Below are 24,364 nucleotides of genomic sequence, written 5' to 3'. Positions count from 1 at the left end.
ACAATCCATGAAAACAACACCCATTCAACTTCCATACAAGAAAAGCATGTGTATCTATTAGAAATATGAAACTTTATTGCTCATCAAAATGTTCTTTTACAATTTTTACATACATTATTGTTGTTAGCACCTTCTTACTTTTGGAGATACATCAGAAGATGCTTGGAATTGAAAACACATAACAAATGCACATAACACTTTTAAAGTCACAATCATATCTTATTCATATCCGATACTGTACATAACATGCAGAAGGTTTAGATATAAACCACTTATACTTCTACTAGCAACAGCTACCATACAGGTGACATCATTTAATTTACAAGTTTCATGTACAGTATCAATAGTAGTTACAGCGGAAGCAGCAAAGTTTCACATGACTACATATGAGCACTAGATCATGCCTGATAATTAGGATGGCAGCTACCGTAAGCAGCAAGATGCAGGAAACCTCACATAAATCAGCCATTAAATGAACACGTGCTCACAAATCAGAGTAACATGAGACAGTCATCACAATGTGTATTTACCACGTTGTTTGCGACTTTTCACAGATTTTTACCCTTAGGGGCACACATGGGCCCATCAAAGAAAAGAAAAGAAAAGAAATGGAAAAGAAAGTAAAAAAAGAAAGAAAAGAAAACAAAATAAACAAATTGTCAATCAAAATATATGTATAACCTGTGCAAACAGTATAAAGCTATAAGGTTTTTGTTAATAATCTCCAGCAGTTTACAACATCAGACATTAATCACCACGAACATATCATACAGTGTACATACGATCATTAACAAATGAATCTGATTGACGACACCGCTAACACCTGTAAAGGGAGTACAGTACAAAATGTATGTTGACTCTTCTGTTGTTTTTTTCAAGAGTCTATATTTTAAAAGTTTGGTTGAAAAAATGAGAAAACCACCATATTTTAAACATCTTTAACTAAGTATTATCAGTCAAACAGCAGATAGAGAAAATAAAACCTTTACAGTGATACCCTACTTTTAACCCGTTCCTTACGGGAACCTGGTTTACCAGGTTCCCGTGGGAGCAACTGATATACGGGAACCTGGTTTACCAGGTTCCCAAAATGAAGACAAGGGTGCCTGCTTCATTGGCCTTAATTCATGTTTCTTTGTGTTAAAATGCTCAGAAAAGTGGGTTTGATAAAAAGATCAGAGTTTATTCTGTTAGGATTTCTTCTCCTGCTGTTTAGAAAAGGGGTTTTTACAGTATTATGTACCTTTTCCTGATTTAGTTTTTGCTTGTTCTGATGTAAACTCGTACGAACATGTACATAATGATCAAGGCTGAGATCAGTTAGAAATGCGGGTTCGCTGACCCCAGTCACCTCATTCAGGTACCTGGTTTTGTGTAGAACAAAAGATTCTGAGAGCTCATCAGCGCACGCTCTATTCATACCTCGCACCCGATCGATATTTCCATTGTTCACGGGCACATGTACATAGTTGACCGTAGAAAGGATGACACAATGAACCACTTGACTGCCTTCACACAGCTGGATTACCAATATGTGTGCCTCTCTGTCGACGGGCGTAAAGAATCTCGTTTGGGGGCATTAAAGGCACTCAGAGAATTGCGGAAGGAACGGGTTAACATATACGTATAGTAAGGAATACTCTTGCAGTTATATTCTAATACATTCCGGCCATGGTAGTTCTCACTAGTTTTTACTTTCCTCTTAAGAGGAATAACTAAAACATACTTATTTGTATCAGAAAGAGAGAGATGAATTAACTGAAGTACAGTTTTTATGAGTCATTCTCAATAAATTGGCTAAGTTGGCTGAACTTTCCAATCTCTACAGTGCAATACACATTTGTACAAATAACAAATATCATAATTTCTACTCTTCATTCATGTATGAAAAAGTATTCATCAAGGTGTATGTAGCATTTTATGGCACAAGATTGCTTTTTATTTACATGTTAGCCTTTCCAACCTTAAGCCGACAAAATATAATTTGTCAATAAGTTCATTCAATTTGATAACAGCACTGCCACTAAAATGGGATTAGGCTTCCAAACAGGCACAAACATCAAATCACTGATGGCTTACATGTTGCCTGTGTGCTTTCCTTATATTGTAGTGACTGGAGACACATCTAGTTTGTGATGGAATTAACGTGGCATGAGAGTGCTACCAAGCTGACAGCTGAACTAATGATGAAAAATGTTTGGAGGAAGATTGTGGTACGAGTTTGACATGTCATTTTGATATATTGGTCTAATGTTCACATATCGACATTAGGCCAATAACTTATCATGAAAATGCCTGTATGCAGGTGATAAATGTATCTGAATTCTCGGTATCAGCAATACCTTGGTGCCTCACGGCGAGCATTGCTTTAGATGCATTATGTGATAGCTCAAGGGACAAACTGGCACCCAGTTTTGGCTGCATATCCACTCAGGTCACGTTCCGTCTTTACCCGGGGGTATTTTTTGCCGAAGCTTTCTTCGCTTTCCATCATGTTATCAGCACACTGAAGTACTGCAGTAGTGAACCATGACTCTAGTGACTGCAAATCACTAAACTTAGAAGTTTTAAATTCTTTTTAAATATAATTCTTACAAAAAAGACACCAATAAATGAAAGGAGATGAAAATTAATTAATTTTTGTAAGAATTGACTCTCACGTCAACCGCTTCTTTGTCAACATTCTTAATGACATGACTATTTGTGACCGCGCACCTCAAAACGAACATAAAGTCGCACACACTGATTTTGCGTGAGGACTGAAAATAAGTGAAATGGGTCAACCTAGCCGAACTTGACTTTTTCACATTTTCTGAAAGAGCGGGTCTTCTTTTACATTATGCTAAAATTTGGTATCATAAAACGGGCAGGAAAGTGTGTGTTTTTTTTAAGCAGTTTATCTCGAACATTTTTGGTAGAATAGTGTGATTAGGTGTGTCTTTAGAATCCCTTTTTCATTTCTGAAAAACCTTGTCCACACTCTTCACTTTCAACTCTAATAACTTTTGAAAGGATAGTGCTACTGCTTTGAAAGTTGGCATTAATTATGGACAGAATGTGGTAATGAAGCATGCTTAATGTCAGTTTAATCTGATAATCCCTTCATTGTTGTTACTCTGGTGGTTTACTTCCTGTTTTTTTGTCCCATTCATCGCACAGCCAGCACGGTTTGGTAAAGATTAAGTGCTTGAATAGACACTGTACTTCAGAGCCTCTTTTTTTAGTTCACACTTTTCCTCAGTTTGTGCTTTCTTTCCAATATTTAGATAGGTTAGGAGAGTCCACTTGATTTGAGTTATACATCATTTTAAAGCTTAAAGTCTGCTCTTTCAGAATATGGTCTTAACTAAAAGGTAATGTCTGGCGACTTTTTGTTTGTTTTGAGGTGCAGGGTCACATTTAAAGATACACTGTATGCTGCTGTGACACATAGAAACCAATCATGGCAATTAATTGTACCGGTGTGGGTATTTCACATGGGTTTCAACACAAGACAATACAAGGCAGTGAGTTGCATGATATAACAAGCACATGGTAATCTCTTTACAACACACAGCATGTGATGAATAAAAAGTGCTTCTCAATTGCAAAGTAAACCACTCACAAAGCTGTCTGTCCAGTCTAGCTTCTCAAAGCATTTTGCTCATGAAAGCACAAAAAGCACATGCATCTCTTCTCATAACAGAGTCTACAGGAGCAGCAGTGTTCTTTTGGTTTATCCCTAGTTGCAACAAAATGTCACCATTTCCAGTGGTAATGGACTTTTTTTTTTTTTTTTTTTTTTTTTAACCATGTCGTTACAACGGAAGAGCAATGTACATGCACGTGGGGGGAAGCATGACGTCACCTAATCACCTCTGCTGCCATCTGCAGAGTTTGATAAGTTTGTCCGTGAGCGCAGCAAGGTAGTAGGCCCCTCCTGATGCAAACGGGCGGACGTCCAGGGCCGTCGCCCCCATGGGGATCTTCTGCTTGAGAGTTCCTACGTTGGCGTCCCAAATGTGGAGCTATGATAGAAGAGAAAGTAATAAAAGTCACAGAGATTATAGACAAAGACACATAGCATGAGCACTAAATACTTAAAGACATCACAATGAAATAGAGCACATGGATGCACAGGCAACTTCCATTGTTTATTAGGTGATCCGAGTATCCTCTCGGATCACCTTCTGTATCTGTACGGATTCTTTGTTCTTCTTCTTCTTCTTCTTCTTCTTCTTCTTCTTTCTTTATTTCTGGACAAAAGTTGTGTATCTACTTACTCAGAAAGTACTCACAGTATCAACTTCAAACTCATACCATATATGTATCATGTCCCAAAGACGACAAATGTTATATATCATTGTGATTGGTCAATCGTGACGTCTATAGTGACGTCATTATATGAAAACACATTCTCACTCATATCTCATTAATGGAATGGAGTTTTTCAATGAAATTTACGTCACATATATTTCAAGTTATGCCCATTCCACTCAATTTCTCAAAATTCATATTTTCTCTTAAAACGTGCGCGTACGTGCGCATTGAAATATTTGTATGCTCAAATCGAGCTCGATTTTTTTTTGCACACGTCTCAGACCATTTGGAGCATTTTTTGAAAAATTGAAAAAATTGGACGGACGCGTACGTGCGCGCACATATACGCACGCAGAGCTCATATGCAATATAAATTTACCGTTTTGTTACATTTATCGGATGCCTGACATGTCAAGGAATATTTCTACCAAGTTTCAAGTCAATCCGACTCAATATGACGTCATACGGGCCCGTCAAAGTTGAAATTCCGCGCGCGCGTCAATGGCGATATACAGTGCAACAATGCCAAAAAACCGCCAATTTTAAATCCGAATTTACTCGTCAGGATGGACGGTGACCTCCCATTTTCTTTACATATTCTAAAAGCTGATGAGTTGTAAATGTTATTTCATGGGTTGGCGATGCTGGAAAAATGATGGAAAGATATCAAATTTCTTAATAAAGTAAAAAAAGCAAATTTTCAAAATGACGTCATCAAATTTTAAGTTCACTCAAGTGTATCTCACTTATTCTTTTGTTGATTTTCGTCCAGATTTCAATATGTTGTAGCTTATTAAATGGTCTTTCAGTTATATATTAACAACATTTTGATTGGATGACGGCATCACCTCGTAAAAATGGATTAAAAGTAACATTGTCAAATTTGACCAGTTTACGTGTTATCTCTATGGGAGTGCAGTTTTTCTGGAAATGAAAACTGACATGACTATCTTTATCGAGCACTAGCTCACTTATGCTTCGGTGAATTTCTCCCATATTTTAGTATGTTGTAGCTGAGACTTTGGGCTATCGTAAAGTGCCCTTCGTTTTTTCATACGGAGTCGGCATCACATCCAAAAACTTGGTTGAAATTAAAGCTTATCTTCGATGTATTGAAATATTTCTTCCTTTCTGCAACTTTCTTTGCAATAACTCAAGAAAAACATATCCTATCACCACCATATTTTGCACATGTTTAGTTCATGTCACGTACATTATTTCACAAAATAACAACTACTTGATCAGACACCATCTTGGGTATGTAAATTAGGGTCAAAGGTCATAAATGTTTTATCCTGTATCTTGGTGAATACATGTCCTATCTTTCCCATATTTTGCACACGTAAAGACCATGTTACAAGGATCATTTCACAAAATAACCATTTTTGGCTTAGAGGCCATCTTGTTTGTGCAAAGTGGGGTCAAAGGTCATATGTACTTCTTCCTGTATCTTCATTATGACGTGTTATCTGTATGGGAGGGAATTTTTCTAGATGTGAAAATTGACATGATTGTGTTTATCGAGCACTAGCTTACTTACCCTTCAGTGAATTCCTCCCAGATTTTAACATGTTGTAGCTGAGACTTTGCGCTATAGCTAGTGTGCCCTTTGTTTTTCATACGAAGACGGAATGTCAAAAAACGTGGTTGAAATTAGCTTATCTCCGATGTATTGAGATATTTCTTTCTTTCTGCAACTTCCTTTGCAATAACTCAAGAAAAATATACCCTATCACCCCCATATTTAGTAAATATTTAGTTCATGTCACGTTCATTATTTCATAAAATAACAACTACTTGATCGGACACCATCTTGGGTATTTGAATTAGGGTCAAAGGTCATACATGTATCATCTTGTATCTTGGTGAATGCATGTCCTATCTTTCCCATATTTTGCACACGTAAAGACCATGTTACAAGAATCATTTCATAAAATAATCACTTTTTGCTCAGATGCCATCTTGGGTGTGCAAAGCGAGGTCAAAGGTCAAATATACTTCATTCTGCATTTCCGTTAGTGTATACGGAATTCGGTACCAAAGATGGCAGGTCTATTTCTAAATGAGAATCCAAACATCACACGGCCAATGTCCAATCAAAACACAGATGAAACCTGTATGGTCATGAATATTTGGATCAGGACTCAAATCATTGATTTCAGAAAAGATCGGATCACCTAATTTGTCAGTGTTGACAAATTCCGGTTCTAGTCATTTCATTGTAATTCTTTTTAAATGGTTACATATTGATAGAACTTGAATCTGTCAAAATCAAAACTTTTACAGTTATACTATCACCAATTACACTTGTTAGTACTGTACAAAGACACCACTGTTTAATAACTCTTTATGTGCCATGGTGTTTACCCTCTGTGTGGTACATCATTCTAAGATAGCAACATGCTCACACTTTGGGAAAATATTTTGCTTTTCATATCTATGTAACTTTCAGATATTTTTGTTACTAATGGCATGTAATAAATGAAATTGTAGAGAAACTGCCCAGCTTTGCTTAGATTGAAATTGCTTGATAAATCTATGATTGCTTTTTTTTTTTCCCAAATGACCAGTAGCTATAATTGCATTGTAAAGCCATGATTTTCACACACAAAACAGTGAAAAAAAACCAGAGAATTTACAAGGAAATCCACTAGGGAATACTGCCTCAACACATAAAATGAAAGCTACTTGTGACAGGATGGGAATTGCGAGAAATGTTTTCAACATACTGTGGCATCTGGCTATTTATCAATCAGTTTAGGCAGGTTTGTGCACAGATATTCTTTCTTGATGATGCATATCAGATGCATTCGTGAAGAAACTTTGAACTTTTAAATCTGACCAATGAATACATGTGCATTGTATGTTACGTTGAAGGCGTATGTTATTCAGTTATGAGTAATTACGTAACTTACCGCGGAGCTAGCCTCATCTCCAGCACACACCATTAATTTCTCCTCCTCACCCGGAGCACAGTACATAGCAGCCTGTGTGAGCACCTTCATCGTGGTTCCTCCGTAGAAGGTCTGGACTGGGTTGGAAGACACCAAGGAGTTGCCATGGTCACCAACTAGTTGCCTCTTCATCTCACACATCTGCAGAAAAAAGTTTGTGGTAAAACATGCGACAATACTCATTAAAGAAAGACATGACTTTGGCAATACAAGCATACAATACAACCTTATCCACTCAGTTAACCCCTCTTCCAAAATTGATGCGTGTAAAAAACTATTCCATTTCCACCAAACATGTGATACATACAATCGTACATGCACTGAATAAAGAATGATAATAATAATACAGTTCGACCTCGATTACCCGGCCTCCTTTTATCCGGAAATTTCTATTATCCGGACGCCTTCATGCAGTGAAGTATTTTTTTTTTCATCAAAAAATTGAGAAAAAACAGTGACTTTATACTCAATTAAAATTTCTACAAAACTCACACGATTTACCCACAATATTCCCGACAGAACTAACATAATTTCACATCACATTATCATTGTAAATGAAGGGACTACAATTTTGCGCAGGCTAGCATAGATTACACCACCGTTGCGGGGTACGTACTGCCTATCTGTCAGTGCACTGGGACGGCAGCTTTGACTGCAGCTATTTACATTAACATTGTGACGTCTCCCATATCCGGCCAATTTGCTTATCCGGATGAGCGCCGGTCCCGACATGGCCGGTTAATCGAGGTCGAACTGTACTCTGAGTGATGCATTGATTATGTTTATTCATTTATCATCTAGTTTTCACCTTCTTCTATGGTATCTACAGGACACATTAAAAAGCTCTAGCAGACTCAAAATTTGTGTTTGTATTTTTGTTGTTTATTTAAATCTCAAGCTTGCTGGTCCTTTATGGAGCATGAATAAAGAGAAATGAATGGATTTAATGAACCTAATACGGTCAGAAATGGAATATTTTCCTCAAACCACAGTCTCAAAGTGCTATTCCCTATTAAAGCTCCTGAAAGAGTTAACCCGTTGAGGATGGACTGTTTTTACTACAACACGCATTTCCCATAGACACCTGCCCGAGTATACTCGGGACTCGTCCTCAACGGGTTAAAGGTACTGATTCATGACCAGATCTGCTTTGACAACGCAAACCACTAAAACTGAACCTACTTCTCATTTCCACCAACTAGTTTTGCAGGTCTGCACATCTTGTAACACACTCACCAGAATATACAAAAATATGACTGACTTTACAACCAAGCTTTCGCATACAGGAAACTGTCTGGGGCTTCACTGCAAAGCAATCAATGGAGTATTAAGTATGCTACTCAGTCCATCCTCCCAAACCTAACCCACTCCCCCCCCCCCCCCCCCCCCCCCCCCACACACACACACACACATACAGCAGACAAACATGCTGGGGTAGAGGAGATTGAATTAACTCTTATGTGCCATGGTGAAAACCCCCTGTGTGCCACATTACAGGTATGTATTCTGAAAGCAGCGAAATCAGGCTTCGGGAAAACATTCTTCTTCTATTGTTTTTTAAAGCTATGTAACTTTCATGAATTTTGATACCCTCGACATGTAACAAGCAAAGTTGCAGAGAAAATACCAAGCTTTGCTTTGATGTAAATTGTATGACAAATCAATGATTATTTTTCTTTAAAATGACTGGTAGCAGCATTATTGTAGAGCAATGACATTTGCACACAAAACAGTGACAGAAAATTAGAATTTATGAGCAAATCCACTAGAGAATACAGCCGATAGTCAATCAATGCAGGAAATGCAAGCTGCATGTGACAGGAATGGAATCCCAAAACACCCTTTCATTGTACTGTGGTATTTGCTGCTTTATCAATCGGTTTGGGTAGCTCTGTGTGCTTGAGCGGAATATGCAAACTTGGCATGCTGTCAACTGAGTCTGGCGTACGAATGTGGCACATAAAGAGTTAATCATGTGGAGTTTGGGACTCACCACATATCTGGTGGCTGGGTGTGTCTTGTTGGGGCGGAAAGCAGCCAGGCAGTGCCTTGTGGTGGGTTCAAATGTTACGCTGGTACAACTTCCTGTACAGCAGAGATGACACATAATACACTCAAAGTAATTTGTGATCATTTTTACAAGTATACCACAAGTGATGAGTCAGTACTAGACATACACATAAAATCACCATGAATAGTGAGCACATGTCCAGCCTTTAACCCTATTCTAACTGGGGGGGGGGGTCAAATTGACCCCCCCCCCCTCGACGTTTCGCGCCACGATTCCGCAACGCGCAAAGATTTTGCCGCGTTGTTTCACGACTTTTTTCATTGAAGTCTCCCGCAAATTTTGAGACCAAATTTGCGACGTCCGGGTACACCGTTCTGAAGTTACGTAATGTTTTGCATATGCATGTCAACCCAAAAACAGCTGAAATTCATGATATCGTGTGCAAATCCAATGCAAATTGTGTTTTTAGGTTAAATTGATATAAATTAGATTATTTCAACTTTTAACCATTGAAATTAATCAATTCTAGTGTAGATAAGCCTGAAAGAGTGCCTGCAACAAATTTTGGCAAAAAAACAATAGAAAACAAAAGGTCGAAAAAACAACAAAATAAGTTAAAGAAATTAACAAAACAATAAAAAACAAAAGAAATTGATTTTGATTGCGCTATTTTTTTACATGAAAATTGTTTGATATGTCTTGAGGAATTCTGACACAAAAATTTAGCAATCCTTCAGTCTTTTTGATGGAGTTATAGGTGAAAATATAATTTCATGCACAAATTTGCATAATTAATTTATTGAAAATAGAAAGGAAATATTTTTCTATTGTATGACCATGTAATCTTGTAGTTGACATCCAGCTCTATCTTTAGGCAAAATTTCGCGGCTATCGCGCGATTGGTGGCCGAGATATGAAGAGGGGGTCAAATTGACCCCCCCCCCCAGTAAAAACTTGGTCTCAAATAGCCCAGTTAGAATAGGGTTAATACTTCAAATGAAACTATGATCCATGTACATGTGTACAACCAATGACGAGCATGTACTTTTTATCGTATCGACATTACTTTCTCTCTCTGTCTCTATGGCAACAATTACTCAGAGAAAAAGTTAAGTATTGCTTTTTTAGAGCGATATCCAAAGCTTAATATATACGTATTGTAAATGGACATGTTTTTCTTTATCCTTGAAATTTGTTGAAAAAATTAAGGTGTCTTTGGTGGTATTTTTGGTTTGGTTTTGTTTTGTTTTGTTTTGTTTTGTTTTGTTTTATGACCACTTAATAAATGTGATTCAATACTGAAAGCAATATGAACCACAGATATCTGAGCACCAACCTTCCAGCTGGAGATTATGTAATCTGTAGTCCTCTGGTGCCAGCTGTTCCCAGAATGAAGCGCCCTCTAGTGTTCCTATCAGCAGACCAGCACATCTGATAGGGGAATAGAAAGCAAAGATACAACTAGCCATCAGTTGGTATGTATTAGAGAATGGGTAGGGAGACAATGAAGGTAAAGTACATTGTATAGCAAGCCATGCTCTTGAGGATTTCAAAGATTTACTCCAGCAAAAGACTTACGGAAAGGTGACTCTAGTTGAGCTGGGCACGTATCGCAGCGAGACAATGGGACATCGCGAGCCTTCCTTTGTCAGGGTCTGCACCTCCGCGTCAGGCTTCCTCGTGTCGTAGATCAGCACGGCGCCGTTTTGGAGGCCAGCGTAGACGTAGTTTGTGTTGGCAGAGTTCCAGGCACAGCACCAAGCTGGCATGGGACAGTTATAGCTGACAATGGAACAGAGGTTTCATTATTCACATTCACTCTAGGTACCACATTTCTTCTATCGTGTATATGCATATATATGTGACCCTGCACCTCAAAACAAACAAAAAGTCGCCAGACATGAATTTTTAGTTAAGACCATATTCTGAAAGAGCAGACTTTAAGCTTTAAAATAATGTATAACTCAAATCAAATGGACTCTCCTAACCTATCTAAATATTGGAAAGAAAGCACAAACTCAGGAAAAGTGTGAACTGAGAAAAGAGGCTCTGAAGTACAGTGTCTATTCAAGCGCTTAATCTCTACCAAACCGTGCTGGCTGTGCGATAAATGGGACAAAAAACAGGAAGTAAACCACCAGAGTAACAACAATGAAGGGATTATCAGATTAAACTGAAATTAAGCATGCCTCATTAAAACATTCTGTCCATAATTAATGCCAACTTTCAAAGCAGTACCAGTATCCTTTCAAAAGTTATTAGAGTTGAAATTGAAGAGTGTGGACAAGGTTTTTCAGAAATGAAAAAGGGATTCTAAAGACACACCTAATCACACTATTCTATCAAAAATGTTCGAGATAAACTGCTAAAAATTACACTTTCCTGCCGTTTTATGATACCAAATTTTAGCATAATGTAAAAGAAGACCCAGTCTTTCAGAAAATATGAAAAAGTCAAGTTCGGCTTGGTTGACCCATTTCACTTATTTTCAGACCTCATGCAAAATCAGTGTGTGCGACTTTATGTTCGTTTTGAGGTGCACGGTCACATATATGCAGCTTGGGGCAGTCAAAGATAAGTTACAGCTGACCGGAGTGCGCATATCAATTCTACTTCAAGGAGTAAAAACATTTTTTTATTTTTTATTTGAATTATGTTACTGGCAAAAAGGTCTTGCTTTATTTAGAGAGATTTGAACTCTGTAAGTAGTTATCAGCAACATGTATGAACTCAAGAATCGCAGGTATGTTGAGATTACGGTCAGTATAGGGTGGTTTAACTTTTTGTGTGTTATGAGTGCTGATTGGAACAGAAAACACAATGGCCTTGTACACACCTTCCAAAGTGCATGGCACAAAACGGGTTAAAGAGATGGTAAAGTATTGGTGGTGGCGAGGATTAGGCTTTCAACTTTTTGTGAGATACCAAGAAACCACTTGTGAAATAGTACAGAGCATAACATTCGAGGACGAATTCAAAGTTTATTTGATGAAAATCAGTTTTGGAATGGCTCAGGCATCCAAAAACAAAGTAAAATAAAGCGTTCATAATAAAAGATGGGTCCCACCTTTTATCAGGATTGCTCTATTTGCGTATCTCATTGCCATTCCAAAACCAATTTTCATCAAATAAACATTGAATTCCTCTTGGAATTACATGCTCCTTCAAATTTCAAGAGAGGTTTCTCATTATCTCACCCCAAAATGTTAGAAACGTGAAGTTGGTCTCAACCAAAACAATATGATCCCTTTTAACAGAAATTGGCTCCAGTACTGAGGTTTTAGGGTGGAGCTGACGGACAGGAGGTACGATACTCACGACTGGACCACCGTGTTGCTGGACAGGCTGGTGATCTTCAGCGTCTTGTCCACCGAGGCGGTCAGGATGAGACCATCATCCCGTCCGTCCAGTGCCACGCCCCTGATTGGTTTGGTGTGGATCGGTATGTACTGACAGGTCTTGAAGTCCATGGCACTTATCTGTGATGGCAAAACGTACATAGGATTGACTTCCAGTCTGCAGTGTGCATTCAGTTGGAAATATTCTCAAATTATCTATATAAGTAGTACATTACTATATCTCACTCTCTCTTTCCAATCCATGTAGTTTTCTTTCCTCCCTTTTCCACCTATATGTTTGAAATTGAATTTCATCAAAGCAGTAGAACTGCAATTTGGTTTACAATCTTCTTTTTTTTTTTCAGAAGACTTTACAAACCTATTGTGTGTAAACAGTACCAGAAATCCTGCTTTAGATCTATTTTCTATTTTTGTTACTTATATATCTTGTTCTTGCTTTTCATTTTTCATATGCATCTATGCAAGTGCGTGCAATGACTTTACAGCTCATAGACCCTGAATTACAAATGAAAAGAGAGTCCTATAATAAGGAAAATACTGATTGGAACTCACCTTTTTCAGGCCGTAGCCCTGGAAGAGTTGATTGGGTGAAGGCATCGAGGCAAGGAGGATCCCGTTGGCAGGGTCATAGGTCAAAACTCGGCAGTTACCATTCTGTTTAGAAGGCAAAACAAACAAATGGATGCTTTTATTCCATCATTAAATAATTTTGCTTACTTCCAACAGACACATGAACCTGATCTTCCAATTGAATCTATCTTGTACAGTTTTCAGCATAATATGTGACAAAATTAAGCTAACCAAGGGTCATCTTTAGGGTTCAATTTGCAGCAGTTCTATAGTAAATAAACAAAAATGCAAGGGAAGTGAAGTAAAAGAGGCTGAATTGATTCTGCATGAATGGATGTGAGTGAAAAAAGATTCCTCTTGAAGATCATTCCATTCTCTGGATTTCTTTTGTTTGTTTGTTTGTTTGTTTGTTTACTTTTTTAAGGGCACACATCATTTGTTTCAGTTTTCTAGTTATTACAGCATGCATCAGGTCGCTATGTTGGAGTCATTGGTCACTTACTGCAGAAACTGTTATGGTCTTCTCAAGGAAGTAATGTCCAGTCGACTGGCCGGCAGGAGTGTCCGAGCTGGACGATCCCATACTGGAGGTACCGCTGCATCATAAATGATATACAGATTGAAATGCTTCAATAGCACAGAGAGAGCATTTCCAGATATGTGGCTGCTTTTTTACTGAAAGAAAATAATATCTGTGATGGGTAGCATCAGTTTGATTTTACATTGTCATACTATCACATACATGTAAACTATTTATTACGTATACACGTACATGTACGTGTCCTAAAGAGGCAAATATATGCAAACTCATCATGAAAATTGTAACAACTATAATAGGCAAACAAGTATATAAACAAAGATACATTCATGAATAATAATAACCCCCCCCCCAAAAAAAAAAAAAAAAAATAGGAAAAAGCAAAGAAAATAAAAATCACAGATTTAACAATATTTTTCTAAGAATGCAATGTATCAATTACCTAAATGTCTTTTTTTAAAACTAAACATTGACATGAATGAAGCTGGTAATTAATACTTATTTAAGTAATATGTATTGTGCTCCATGGGGCAAGACAGTGAGGAGAAAATGCCTTTGCTACCTAACGTAAACAAACTTTTGCAAAATTAATTCAGATCGCATACAATGAAACTGGCAATGCCATGAATGAAATTCACAAGATTGGAGTATTTGATAAAAATATGGAACTTTAGCATGCCATTAATCTTTGCTGAACCAGCTGATCAGGAGTGTCTAGGCCATACAGCAGGAATGCCAACCTCATACAGTGATCTTTTGTTATAACGAAGTCCTCGGGGCCGGCAGTTTTCTTTTGTTAAATCAAAGTCTTGTTACAACCGAATAAATGAACAAAAAAAAAAAACATAGCATGGATAATGTTGCGGCCTGAATTTTTACTTTGCTATAACCATAATGTCGTTACAACCATGTTTATTATAATGGAAGTGCACAGCATTACAGTTATTTTGGGGCTGAAAAAGCATCTTTCTTTTCGGTGAAAAGCAGTATTTTTACCTTTCTGGCAATAGACAAGTGCAGCAGTAAAAAAAAAAGAAAAGAAAGAAAGAAAGAAAGGACGAAAAACAGCATTTTCCATGAAACCTAAAGAATTTTTGAATAAAACAGTGCAAAATACTGTGCATATACTGGGCATATGTGGCAGAGGGTGAGGCACAAGATTGGCTGAAGAGAAAGAGTACTATCAAGCAAGATATTCCCGTGGCATGAACTTTTTCGCGAATTGGAGGCGACAGCATTTTTCGGGGCATGAAATTTCCGTGAATTGCCACTGGCATCCAATGCATACAGTGTAGACAAGAACTTTTGCGTGCATTTTAACCCGTTGAGGACGAGTCCCAAGTATATTCAGGCAAGCGTCTATGGGAAATGCGTGTTGTAGCAAAATCAAACCGTCCTCAATGGGTTAATTTCGCGAATCCTGGCTCTCGCGAAATTCGCGAAATTAAAACGCATGAGAACATTTCCGGTTTGCAGTATCTCACCTCCTTGAAGCCGACTTCTGGTGTGCCTCCAGCATGGCTTTCATCCTCTTCACCTCCTCCAGGGCCATGACGTATCTCAGCTGGGTCTGGGCTGCATCCATCTCGGCCTTCTTCCTTAGCTCCTTCTCCTCCTCTAGAGCCCTGGGAGGGATGGAGGGATAGAGAGATGGATGAATGGATGGCAAAATAGAAGGATGAATAAATGGATGAATAGAGGGATAGATGAATGGATGGAAAAATGAATACAAAGATAAATACACACCGAAAAGGGGACATTCTTGCTTATTTCACACCACAAAAAAGTGGCATGAAAATAAAACTATGCACAATTTTTTGCCTGTTACAGGCAACACTACTGTATGTTTCTATACCGCAAAATTCTTTGTACCTGACAGAGGGAAAAAAAAAATTGTAATTCACAAACGCATGTAAATTTCCATTTTTACAATTGATGGATACATTGTAGGTAGATGGATAGATCACGGATGAATTGAATACATATTTCACATCAGGATGAAAGTTTTCTGTGGCGTTTACGTTGTTTTACCTTTGTATACGTTTCGGTTTAACAACGTAAACAATCCTCAAGTTCCGAATGCAAATGTTAAGTACAGTACATTTTAACTGGATATCAAGAGATATTCAATTTTTCAAAGTGCATCCTGTAAAGGATGTAGAGGGTAAAGAGGAACTTGTAGGAAATTGTATCACTCCAGTTTGAAACTGCATTTAATAGAACAGTTCAACATACAGAAAGCACTTTTAACAACAATAACAGCAACAACAAAGAACATTGATTTGATTATTAAAGAAAACTACAAGGAGCCTTACTTGATTGCACGATCCCGTTCTGAGGTGTCCAGTGCCTTGAGAGCCTTGGCGTAGATGACTCGTATGTCGGTCTTTTTGGCTTTGCTGTTGCACTGTGGACACTTCCCTCCTTGTCCTTTCAGCCACTGCTCAATGCAGCTACAATGTACAGAGAGACACACCCATTATTCCACTGGTATCAAGGTGATTACTTATAACCCCCCCCCCCCCCCCCCCCAATCATCCTCTAGAGGCTGTGAATAAACCAAGATACTTATGATTTCAATGCATCGCAATCAGCAAAGATAAAACCTAGAGCACAACTGTACTACAAATGTAAATATGTCACTACCTGCAGAGGTGGAATTCATCTGTTTTCCTCTCTTTGATAGACAAAACAAAAATCAAATGATGTTGAAGGTGTAAGGTTCATACACAACATTTTAATAAATGCAATGGTATAAGTGGATTTTAACACAAAAATGATCAGGTCACATTCATAACTTTTAGTGCATTCATACTTTTGTATAATGTGTTTAAAGAAGTGTAATAGTTGGAAGCTATGCATTTACAGTGGATATGACAATATTTCACAATAAAGTGAAAAAAAAATGTACACTGTAACTGTTATTCCCCAATGTTTAGGTGTGTGCAGAGTTGCTGTTTTCCTTTTCTCTAATATTACAGTACTTTCAGTGCTTTACATTTTATTTATTCAGCCACATGAACAAAGACATCACACTTCTCTCCAAGAAGCCAAGATGGTGGATGACTTAAATCACATCTCTTTTTGCCATAACTTCTAAGTTACATATCATCCTCTGCTCATTCAGAAATAGACAATATCTAGTAATGGCTGGTTAACTGAATACAATGTAGCAAGGCTTGGCTTTACCTCTGACCAAACAGATGACCGCATTTGAGAGACACGAGTCGGTGAGAGCCGGACGTTGTCCATGTCTCATAGCAGATGATACAGGATTGCTGAGGAAGGTTGATTTGAAAAAGATGATATATTACAATAAACAGATAAAGAAACAAAAAACCCATGTGCTTCCTATTAGCAAATTATTTTACAAATCATCCTATATCACAGCAAACACCACTAGACCACATTAAAAAGTTCTACAATGCACCTACTCTCTGTAGGCCTATGAGCTGTTATTATTGTGTACAGATACATGTACACTGTATTTCTAATAATGAGGAGGTAACTTTCATTTTTTTTAAGATGTTGCTTTGGAGTCAAATTCAATGTTGCCAATTTAATTACCATAAAAATCTTTGCAACAAAAGTACTGAACAAGTAGCTAGGTTTCTATCAAAGTAAGATTTTTTTTTTTTTTTTCTGCAGACAAGACAATTACCGATTCATCGTCACTGCCGTCAGTGCTGTCTTTAGCTGCACTGGCAGCTGGCTTTTTGGCCTCCTGGAAATCACACATCGAATCATTGCTGCTCTCATCCTCGTTGGTAACACCCCCTTCTTCCATTGGCTCCTCCTCCTCCTCATTAGCTGCTGCCTGATTGGCTGATGGCCCAGCTTGGCTCTGTCTATGAGCATCAATACCTGATGACGATGGTGATGGTGTTGCAGAACCACCATTTCCACTGTTCTCATTGTTTCGAACTCTGTGCAAGCTACCTCCAATGTCAGTTCCTGATTGGTCAAAAGTTCTTCTATCATTTGCATATTCACTTTCTCTCTCAGCTGACTGCTCTGGTGCAGTTTCTACCCTCCTAGCATCAGCAGCTGAATGCAAACTGCTCTGCGAGCGTACAAAGTTTGAAAGACCACTGGGGCCTGGTACGTCAAGGTCTATTGTCACCCCTGTGGCATGATGCAGTCCTGATGTGGACGCACCTGCCGCTGATGTGGATGCACCCGCTGTCAACACGTCAGAACTGGTTAACTCCGGTCTGATCTGGTTCTGGCTGGAAGGCTGTGGTATTACAAGCAGTGATTCACTCTCTGCCTGTGAGGCGCCAGGCATATCGGCTCTCATCTCCGTACCGTTGCCAACAAGTGCATCTTGCGCCTCTCCACGTGTTCCGGATGAGGGCTAAAAAATAAAAAACATGCGATGTATACAAACAAGTAGTGTATAATACTCGCATAATCTATAAATAAAGGCATAGGAAAGCAGAATATGTGACAAATGGGCCCAACATCTCACGTGTGATGCCAAATGAAGGGGCACAGCAATAGACATTGGTGTGTTCACCTACAAATTGTTAATGCACAAAATGCATCTACTTTTTACGTACATCACTCAATATGTACACTTGTACTCTGTACATCAGTATACATACTATGTGCATGTTTATGTATGCACTACCAATTAAAATGTGTGATGTGGGTCACAATTACGAAGATGCCACCAGGAATACCTGAATCTTTGTGTTTAACAGAAAGAAGAACATTGTACATCAATTGAGGTTACTCATTTGCACGGGTATTACAAGCTCATCAAAATCGGAATGCGATGCTGGGCACAACGCGATTGGACTAGTCAAGTACAGGTACAGGTGTACATGTATCAGACCAAACAATAAAATATGTTTTATTTTGTAGAAACTATCAGGTTACGTTGCAGTACAACTTGCAAAATTAGGCCTTCTTGATCACAACTAGCAAAAACTTTAAAGTACATGTACAATGTACATATGATCATAGGCAAGTACAATTGTACCTGATTGGCAGGTTCTTCGCCATCAGAAATCTCCGTCGCATCAGAGTCATAGAGATCCTCGGAGCCTTCACCATCATCGCTGTCGAGCAGGATGGTGGACCTAGAACTGTTGTCATCTTCGTCCATGGTCCCCTCCATTTCAGATCACCAGCTTCAGATGTACATTTCAGTTCATTTCTTCCAATTAGTTGTGTCCTTTAACTTGAGGCTTCTTGTACACATTCATCGGATTCCTGCAAAACAAATACAAAACAGTAGACCGAGACCCTAGATCCTTATCAACTTTTTAGGTACACCACTTGAATTTAAAGCACTTCAACTAGACCCCTGTCTACTCTACTTTAAGTAACGTACTGCAGCGCAGGTGCAGTAGGCCTGGTTGTATAATTTTGATTACTACACTTTTAGACTTACAAATTCTAATATCTTGCAATCTACTTGTACTTGCAATAAACATGATTAAGCATTTTCCTATTGCGAACAGCAGAAAATGTGAGACAATTTTCACAATCTATGTTCTATTATGTACATGCAGCCGACATATCTAATGCTTTTTAGCCCGACCAGACGACTGGGCTGTGTAAACAGTGTAGTTACCAATACTTAAATTGCAAACAGTATTTCACAGTAAGTCCAACCTTCTGTTTTTTCTCTTCCCAAAATTTGCAACCGTTGTGTTGGCTTTGTTTCTGTCCTTTGAATAGGCCTACTACTGTAGGCCTAGATCATGATAATGGAGAAGAAGATCTGTGTTACTGTTTAGTGAATATAAATAGTAGACAAGGCCTACACTACCAAATATTTAAAACCTTTTTAAAAAGTGAATAAAAAGGTAGTGTATAACTTATATGTAAATGTAGCTGAGTCCGAGCCTGGTTACTTTTTTAGTCAATGACCGATGGCAAAGGATCAGTCTGTCATTTATTAATTTACCCTTGGTGACATGGCATTGGTGATATAAATATTTTCCGTAGAGAATACGGTTGTACGTCGGGCTTCACGGAATCCCCTCAGAGGAGAACTGAAAAAGTTAAAAATATATATATATATAGAAAAGGGTCTAACCATAAAATTTTTTTTAAAAAGGGATAAAAAAAATTCCTCAGACAGACATCCTTGACCATTCGAGGGCAGCACTTTACCGGAAGAAGAAGAAGAAGAAGAAGAAGAAGATTTTTTTTAATCTACTGACTGGACTGTATTTTCATTGTAGGCCTACTGTTATTGCGTTCTTGAGTTATTACATGTTTGATGTAGGGAGCTTTAGATTTGCAGCGCTGATATTTGAGACGACATTTGCAGTGGACGTTCTCCTCACCCCTTGCATTCATTGTGCTGAAAAGCAGCTTTAGATTATGCTGAGACACAAGCCAAGGTATGAAAAATAAAATGGTGCCCCCATATATGATGGGTGCATGAAGCTTACGAAGTAGCTCTCTAGATTGTGATTTGAGCAGACGTAAAAATAGCTCAGAACGCGTAGATTCTACTTTTCTAGTAAAAAAGAACTCACATGACAGACGCAACGTTCCCAAGCTATAGTATAACTTGGTAGAACAACTATACACTCTAACGTTAAATTAGATCAACTTGACGCATGACGCTCGTTTTTGCGCATGCGCAGCCACCTGATTTCTGAACATGTCTTTTTTTCCCCCTCTGAACGTCCCCGTCGCAAAAATCTACACTGTAAAGCTATTATTATACAGTCAGAACTCTTTAAAATAATTGATAACATTACAGCGCTCAGCTTCTGCCAAAAGTTAGACACTCAACAGAGTCACCGCAGCAGAGTATCCCCATCTCCCCAGCCCAGCTGACCCTGGGCCTGGTTATCCACTGCCATTACATTAATGGTAGAAAATGGCATAAACTTCCCACCTCCCTGCTTAATGCCATCAATCATGCACCGATGCACTGACAGGGATACTCCTCAGGCTCAGTCCTCACGACTGTGACTGTTTTTAGTCCATACTACTAATACTATTCCCACTAACACTAACATTGACTAACACTAGTGTTACTGTTGTGTTACAGTGTTAGTCTAGGGCAAGTCCAAGCTATTTTGCACCAGTAACGCATGGGACATCACAAGAAGATTTAGCCCTATATTGCACTGTTAAAGGCAGACGATCGTCATCCCTAATGGTATGTAAACTCAGAACGACCGAAGTTTGTGCATGCAATTGCGCAATGCCAGACTCGGTGCTACATGTATATCCATAAACGTGTGGGACAATGCTGCCACTGAGGCATGTGTGTGTATGTGCGTGTGTGTGTACACATCATACACAAACATTGTGACCACGAGCTGCAGTGATTGGAGGAGAGAGGCCAGAAGACGCGTGGCTCTTTTGGCCTCTCTTCATGCGCATGCGCACTGAGAATGTGCGTCCAAACGGAAGCATTCGTGGCTCGCTCGGACAGCCATTTTGGTTCAGGAAATTTGTAGCACAGAACTCTTGTAGTCTAGAGTGTTGTTCGCTGACCCATTGAGCCAGCGCTATTCTCATTCCGGGTCACTACATTTGATACAGAATGGGGGAGGCAGCATGTTGCGTTCGTCTCCATGCCGCACAAACCACTCGCCACGATTGTATGCCTTTAAGATTGAAACTTCATATGTTGGGCTGCTTTTGATAGCTAGTACTAGTACAGTAGGTATCTTCGTTCAAAACAATAGAAATAATGAGAATCATGCATTCAGTGTTTAATTTATGCAAATTTATTCTCCAGTAACGCATGGGACCAGAAAGATTGTCCTTTTTTTCTTCTTTTACTTTTATTTTATCTCAATTATTGTGAAAATACTTGGTTTACTATAAAATCATTACAAACATCTTTTTCTACAACAATAACTGTACCTGAAACAAAATATTTCAGAAAAAATCATGAAACTGTTTTCTCTCAAGGTCAATTATACTATAGAAAGATAGGTAGGCCTATATAGTAACGCGTGGGACAAGTAACGCGTGGGACATTTTTGTCACTATGAATATTGTGATGTGAATTGCACATTTACTCAGAGAAACTTTATATGTGGTACCAATTATCTAAATAGATGTATTTCTAATAAATTCTTGCAAATTTCAATGATTTAGACCCAGCAGAACAATAGATACAATAAAAATATGAAATGCCTGTGTTATCCTTTATTTTTTGACATTTGACTTTGAATGTGACTTTAATTGAAAATAGCATGTAATGATCTTTTGTGAATTATTTATCCAAAGTGGAACTTTTCACCAAATTTCAAGTCAGAATTAAGAAAATTACAAAAAATCCTAAATGTACACATTTCCCATAGAAGACTAAGATTTACTACACTTCCACTGACTTGTACACAAATCGTCCCACGCGTTACTAAATTCAATTAAAAATTGCAAGTACAGGTATGAGATTTATAATATCAGACTATAAACTTTTTTATCTCTTGGATATGATTAGGTCCATTGTGAATTTGGTCTTTAATATGAAAGTTGCAAGTCAATTAAATCATTAACTTTTATGCAAATGAGAAATAATGACCTAAAAAAGTAACGTGTGGGACATGCTAATATTGGCCCATCCCTCATTTGCATATTTAATCAGTTGAGAAACTTAATCAGTCATGACAACTTGTTATTCAGACGTCTAGGTCACCATACTTATTTTCATAAAAACTTGTAACGTTAAAACTTAAAAGATATAGGGCCTAGATCCGTATTATAAAATGCAGGATTTTTGAATGTCCCACGCGTTAAATACCGGTACCAGGTACTCTAAATTTTAATTTATGCAGATTAATTAATTTATTGCTGGTTATGCGGAAGGATTTTTACTTTTTCTTTTTGAAATTCATGTATTTTAACTTCTTAGCTTTTTTAATAAAATGATACTAAGTTTATGTAGATTGACCCATTTTGAATTTTCAGTCTTGTGTGATCAAATAGTCGATTATACACGTACTTTAGTTTTATACTAGTCTAGATCTATATACATTTTTGCAGCTTGGACTTGACCTCTAACACTTAACACTTTATCATAGTTAGTCAGTACAGTAGCAGTAGAATTAGAATTCAGTTACCTAGAAATGACGGCATGACATTCTTTCTTATCTGGCACAACTCACTGACTAGACTTCTAACAAGTTAGAGGTCTAACGTTAGCACAATTCGTCCGTATCTCCAGCTCCATCTGCAGAGAATAAAATTGGCATGGCAATCCCTTCTCGCTACAGTTTGCAAGTGTCAATGCATGCATGACATAACGCCACCACTGCTTGCATGCAATGTGTGCATATTGTGTGTGCTCTTGTACTGTAGCTATTGCTGTGTGTTATCGAACCTCGCGCGAAGCAGATCAACAAAGAATAATAGGTTATCAGACATATATTGGACTTTTGAATAATTTTTCCTTTTTATTTTATCCACTGTAAATATTTTAAAGTGATAAAATATTTATATTCACATATGATTAGTGTTGAAATTCGCTCGATTGTCTTGAGCATATCATTATCTTCAATGAAATATGGAGTGAGCCTAATATGTGTCAACATGGCGACTTCCGAGTGGTACGCGACGAACGACGAAATGGTCTGTATTTTCTGCTTTTTCTCGTGGTTGTAAGGACATCCAGAAAGAATTTGTAGTGATATTAGTAAGGAGGAAGAAATGGTTTTCTGTGCTGTCTTTCATGGTATAGTTATACCTCAGTGATTTGATACAATGCTATAAATACTAACTGGAGTGCCAAGCTGCCAAAGTTAACGTTGTTGGGAATGCCGGCCCATGGCATTGGAGTTGTACGTGTTTGTTATCGACAGTGTTGTCGGTCGTTCTCCCCGACAGTCGGCGACTCTTTCCGCTGCTTTCCCCCATCCGCTGTGGGCTTTAGCCGAACTTCAGACGCGTGGCGTGGCGCGTACACGTCATCACAGTCATGTCACACTGAGCTGAGCTGCGCTTACACACAGTTTATAAATATGTTATTATGTATAGCTATAGGTCTGTATAGACATCTAGAAGTTGTATACGGTTTTCTCTCTCTCTCTCTAATCTCTCCTCCCTCTCTTCTCTTTTGCATGATTTGTTGTGACTGTCGGTGTATTCCCCTGCGCTGCGTGTGGTGCCTGGTGCCCTGGTGATGCATGATGTGCCTGTGGCGTGGTGGGGTTGTTGTTCTTGTTTACCTCCGCCAAGGCAAGGGAGGAGGTTATGACATGTTTTCGTGACATTGGCATTGCTGAGCTGATTTACCGTTGGTTTGTTGGTTTGTTTGTTTGTCCATATATGTGCAAAATAACTCAAAAAATTGCGCACGGATTTGGATGAAACTTGCAAGAAAGGTTGAGAATGACACAAGTAACAAATGATTAAATTTTAGTAGTAATCCAGAAAGTTTTATGGATTTTATGAAGGATTTTCGATATTGTGGCAGGTAGGCCAGTGGCAGTGCCGGCGGGGTCGATGAACTTTGGAGTTCAAGCTGTGTATTTTCTAAGTTTTCATGAGTGCACTAAAGTGCGTGCTCTAGTTTCTGTTGGGGCGAGGCGCGCATCTAAGGGTTTATGACGTAACAAAGGCTTCTTTATTGGGAAATTGGGCGATTTTTCAGGGAGTGGAAATCACAGGTCGCTATGAAAGAGCAAGATATTGTAAATTAGCT

At 38.4% G+C, this 24,364-nt stretch overlaps 1 protein-coding gene across 1 annotated transcript; it reads right to left on the bottom strand.

Moving 5' to 3' along the window:
• Window positions 1-3,837: 3,837 nt before the first annotated feature.
• Window positions 3,838-22,917, bottom strand: LOC139735834 (E3 ubiquitin-protein ligase rfwd3.S-like). The gene is made up of 14 exons (XM_071646584.1): window positions 22,785-22,917; window positions 18,719-18,951; window positions 17,393-18,088; window positions 16,921-17,009; window positions 16,047-16,184; window positions 15,216-15,356; window positions 13,696-13,789; window positions 13,176-13,277; window positions 12,583-12,743; window positions 10,843-11,046; window positions 10,601-10,695; window positions 9,247-9,338; window positions 7,215-7,394; window positions 3,838-4,007 (listed from the first exon to the last, which is right to left on the bottom strand). Exons 2-14 carry the CDS (start codon window positions 18,854-18,856, stop codon window positions 3,852-3,854), a joined length of 2,286 nt encoding a protein of 761 aa, XP_071502685.1. The 5' UTR covers window positions 18,857-18,951; window positions 22,785-22,917; the 3' UTR covers window positions 3,838-3,851.
• Window positions 22,918-24,364: the final 1,447 nt, after the last annotated feature.

The sequence above is a fragment of the Diadema antillarum genome, unplaced genomic scaffold, assembly GCF_040938485.1.
Source record: "Diadema antillarum isolate AM-2024a unplaced genomic scaffold, OU_Dant_1.0 seq00000602_RagTag, whole genome shotgun sequence".
Classification (NCBI taxonomy): Eukaryota; Metazoa; Echinodermata; class Echinoidea; order Diadematoida; family Diadematidae; genus Diadema; species Diadema antillarum.
This window is presented reverse-complemented; position numbering and strand designations above follow the sequence as displayed.